Source organism: Hyperoodon ampullatus (assembly GCF_949752795.1).
Source record: "Hyperoodon ampullatus genome assembly, chromosome: 7".
Classification (NCBI taxonomy): Eukaryota; Metazoa; Chordata; class Mammalia; order Artiodactyla; family Ziphiidae; genus Hyperoodon; species Hyperoodon ampullatus.
In genome coordinates this window covers 58,485,597-58,490,285 of record NC_136920.1, presented here as the reverse complement: position 1 = coordinate 58,490,285, position 4,689 = coordinate 58,485,597, and the positions used below count along the sequence as shown (strand labels likewise).

The window sequence follows — 4,689 nt, the reverse complement described above, 5'->3', positions numbered from 1 at the left end:
CCTGGATGAGACAGGGTAAGCAAGGGGAAAGCTAGTGACGGTCACATTGTTTTCCACTCTCTTTCTACTCTTCACAGTGTGTTTCCTGGCTGTTAGTGACCTGCTCTCCTTCCCTCCCTCAACACTGAGCTCTGTTGTAAATACATCGCACCAGAGGCCACTGTGATGCCGCTGTCTCCTCCTCACCATCCTGCCCGACCATGTGACACCGGCTTCCTATAGACGGGCATCCCCAGATGTACAAACCCTTTCGTGTATTCCTGCCGAAAGCATTGTTTTCCAGGGCCTTTGACCAACATTGGTCTCCCCAGTTTAAGGCTTCCCAGCTCCTATCCCTTCCCTGTTCAGGGGTAGCCCCTGCCTGTCCTCCCTGCCTTGCCTAGGGTGAAGCCTCCATCAGAACTGCCACCCTGGGCCCCTATTCCTGGCATTAGGCAATGCACCTGCATCCATATGTTTCCCCAGGCTCAGGGACCTCCATTCCTTGAGATTGTTCTTGCCATGGTCCTGCCCTACCTCATGGGATGGACCACGTGTGGGATGGTCCTTATTTTTCCCTTTTAAATAAAATACCAGTCAGGTACCTTTTTATCCCCGTCTTACTATTCTAGGCTTGGAAGACCCAGGGAGGCCAGGATCTCATCCTTAGGTACAGGGGTGGGGGGTGGATAGCATCACAAGAAACCAGCCTGAAAATCAGGCCCGGCCAGTCCAAGCACATGGCCTCCCATCTGGGGAGGGCCCACGGTCCCACTCCCACATGTCTGGGCACCTGCCCTGGGCTGAGGCCAGGCTGCTCCAGGGGTCTCTTGAGCTCTCACCTGCCACAGGGCAACCCAGGTTGAATACAGCCCACGCACAAAGCCACAGGCTAAGGCCCGTGGAGTTGTTTTTAAGAATCAAATTGAACCATTTTCATAATTGGTCCCTGGAGGTGTGCAGAGTGCCCGCTTGCCTTTTCTAGACCCACAGCTTATCTTAGCCATTTGTGGTTTCCATGTTACTCTTCATAGAAACAGTACAGCCCAGCATCCTCAATATTTGCCCTCTTCCAGCTGCCTCATCACAGCACTTCAGCCTCCCCCTGCTGCCCAGGCACGCCGTTCCCAAGGGCAGGGAGGGGCAGTCTCCTGCAGCCCATCTTTTCTGTGACTGTCTTAGGTGATGCGTAGCCCCCTCCACCTTTGGACCCAACAACTTCCTATCCCTGTCCTGCTGCAGGGTCTGAAGTCTGGGACCTACTTTGTTTCTTTGTTATTTATGATCTTGTTTAAAGAAAATAAATCTCCTAACCTTTATCTATCTGGTCTTTATGGAGTTGTCCTTATTTCTGTTGATCTGGGGGCAGGGAACATTTCACTGGATTTAGTCACCATAGAGCACCAGAAAAACCTCTTTCCTGTAGCCTATCAACATCTTATGCTCTGCCTGCTCCCCAGATCCATAATGCCCAGTGGAATGGACAGAACCAGCTTCCACTGCAGCCCGGGAGACCATATTCCAGTCCCATCTCTTCCAGTTATTTGCTGTGTTGACTTTGGCCCAGAACAGGACAGACTGTACACCGTCCACATGACCTCAGGCACTCAGGGCTTCAAATATGCCAACACCCAAACTTTGTCTACAACCTAGGTATCTCCTGAACTCCGGATACTTCTAGAGTTACTAGATACCTACTCTAGGTCCATCTACTTCTCCATATCTCCCAGATGTCCAAAAGCCACTCATTGACCATTCCTAAAACCGAACTCACCTTCCCCCTAAAACTTGTTCTTCTACCCACGTTTCCTAGCTCAGTAGTGACAGATACCACCATCTCTCCACTTGTCCAAACCAGGCAGCCAAAGTGCCCTAGATGGCACCCTCTCTTACGTCCATATTCAGTCTACCACCAAACCCTGTCCATTCTTTGTTCTATGATGTCTCCTTGCCTTGCCTCAGCCCCTCCCCTGGTTATCCTTTACATACTGTTGGAGTCCTCTTCCTAGTAGGCTTTGGAGCCAGGCTGCCTAAATTAGAACCTAAGGCCCATCCCTTACTGGCTGTATGAGATAGCTACGTACTCTCTCTGTGCTACAGTTTCCTCATCGGAAAAATGGAGATCAATAGTATTTATGCCACAGAGTCTTGAGGACTATGCAAGTTAATATAGGTTAAGTGGCTCTCTCAGTAACTGATACAGGGTAGGCACTTAATAAATAGTTCCTGTCATGTCAATCCCATATTATATTTAAGACCTTCTTTACTCAGAGTGGTTTGTGGGCCAGTAGCATCAGTATCATCTGGAAGCTTGTTAAAGATTTTGTCCCTACCGCAGACCTATTGAGTCGATACTGATCTGCATTCCAACAGGCACATTAATACTGAGAAGTTCTGGTTTAGATGTTCACTAAATATTTCTGAGTAAAGCATGAGCTCCCTAGCAGAGAAGAAAAGTGCCTTGTGTGTGATCTGCATCCTCCCACCAAGCCCTTTGGGGGTGGGGTGGGGAAAGGAGCAGGCCAAGGTCTCTTTGCTGGGCTGTGGGCACTCTGTCTACAGGGGGGCAGCATAGTCAAATACACGGTTTTCAGGGACACACATCAGACAATTTTGTTCACCAGGCAAGTCATAATAGTCATCAAAGTTGATCATCAGCTAATTCACTTTACACATATCTATTTAATCCTCACGGCAACCCTATGAGGTAAGTGATGTTATGTTCCTTTTACAGGTAGGCATTAGGTCCAAATTTGTATAGCTCAGAAGTGGTGGTGTCAGAATTCAAACCTAGGTTGTTTCCTCTTCACGCTGCCTCTTGGACAATATAGGGGACCCTGGTCAGAGTTCTTTTTGGTGCAGATACCTGGCAAGAGGATGATGACCAGCCTTGATGGATGGAGACTGAGAATGAATGAAATGTTCATTGAGCTTTGTGTTAGATACTGTTCTAGTTACTTACATCTTTATCCTTTGTATCCTTGTGAAGTATGGGCATTATCCCCAGTTTATTTATTATTATTATTTTTTTAAAGTTCACATAAATTATATTTTTAAGTTGAAGTATAGTTGATTTACAGCATTGTGTTAGTTTCAGGTGTACAGTAAAGTGATTTGGTTACACACACATGTATATGTATTCTTTTTCAGATTCTTTTCCATTATAGGTTATTACAAGATATTGAATATAGTTCCCTGTGCTATGCAGTAAGTCCTTGTTGTTTTCTATTTTACGTATAGTAGTGTGTATCTGTTAATCCCAAACTCCTAATTTATCCCTCCCCACCCCCACCTTTCCCCTTTGGTAACCATAAATTTGTTTTCTATATCTGTGAGTCTATTTCTGTCTTGTAAATAAGTTCATTTGTATCATTTTCTTTTTTAGATTATACATATAAGTGATATCATATGATATTTGTCTTTGTCTGTCTGACTTAATGTGATAATATCTAGGTCCATCCATGTTGCTGCAAATGGCATTACTTCATTCCTTTTTTATGGCTAAGTAATATTCCATTGTACACACACACACACACACACACACACACACACACATATACCACATCTTTATACATTTATCTGCTGATGGACATTTAGGTTGCTTCCATATCTTGGCTATTGTAAATAGTGCTGCAGTGAACATTGGGGTGCATATATCTTTTCGAATTAGAGTTTTTGTCTTTTCCAGATACATGCCCAGGAGTGGGATCGCTGGATCATATGGTAACTCCATTTTTAGTTTTTAAGGAACCTCCATACTGTCTTCCATAGTGGCTGTACCAATTTACATTCCTGCCAACAGTGTAGGGGGGTTCCTTTTTCCCCACACCCTCTCCAGCATTTATTATTTGTAGACTTTTTGATGATGGCCATTCCGACCGGTGTGAGGTGATACCTCACTGTAGTTTTGATTTGTATTTCTCGAATAGTTAGTGACCTTGAGCATCTTTCCATGTGCCTGTTGGCCATCTGTATGTCTTTGGAGAAATGCCTATTTAGATTTTCTGTCCATTTTTGGATTGGGTTGTTTGTTTTTTTTGATATTGAGCTCTATGAGCTGTTTGTATATTTTGAAAATTAATCCCTTGTCGGTTGCATTGTTTGCAAATATTTTCCCCATTCCATAGGTTGTCTTTTCGTTTTGTTTATGGTTTCCTTTGTTGTGCAAAAGCTTTTAAGTTTAATTAGGTCCCATTTGTTTATTTTATTTTTAATAAATTTATTTATTTATATATTTTTGGCTGCATTGGGTCTTTGTTGCTGTGCGTGGGCTTTCTGTAGTTGCCGTGAGCGGGGGCTACTCTTCGTTGAGGTGTGTGTGCTTCTCACTGCAGTGGCTTCTCTTGTTGCAGAGCACGGGCTCTCTGCGCACGGGCTTCAGTAGTTGTGGCACGCGGGCTCAGTAGTTGTGGCTCATGGGCTCTAGAGCGCAGGCTCAGTAGTCGTGGCGCATGGGCTTAGTTGTTCCGCGGCATGTGGGATCTTCCCGGACCAGGGATCGAACCCATGTCCCCTGCATTGGCAGGCGGATTCTTAACCACTGTACCACCAGGGAAGTCCCATTTGTTTATTTTTGCTTTTATTTCCATTACTGTAGGAGACAGGTCCAAAAAAATATTGCTGTAATTTATGTCAAAGAGTGTTCTGTGTTTTCCTACAGGAGTTTTATAGTATCTAGTCTTACATTTAGGTCTTTAATCCATTTTGAGT

General features: G+C 44.7%; 1 protein-coding gene across 1 annotated transcript in view; it reads left to right on the top strand.

Moving 5' to 3' along the window:
• PPME1 (protein phosphatase methylesterase 1) overlaps positions 1-1,632 on the top strand; it is a gene marked incomplete at both ends in the record, with an annotated part of 75,012 nt that extends 73,380 nt beyond the window's left edge. Inside the window, 2 exons of the mRNA XM_079707798.1 lie at positions 612-649; positions 1,440-1,632. Coding sequence (XP_079563924.1) covers positions 612-649; positions 1,440-1,632 — 231 coding nt within the window. The remainder of the gene's footprint in view (positions 1-611; positions 650-1,439) is intronic.
• Between the last annotated feature and the right edge of the window lie 3,057 nt (positions 1,633-4,689).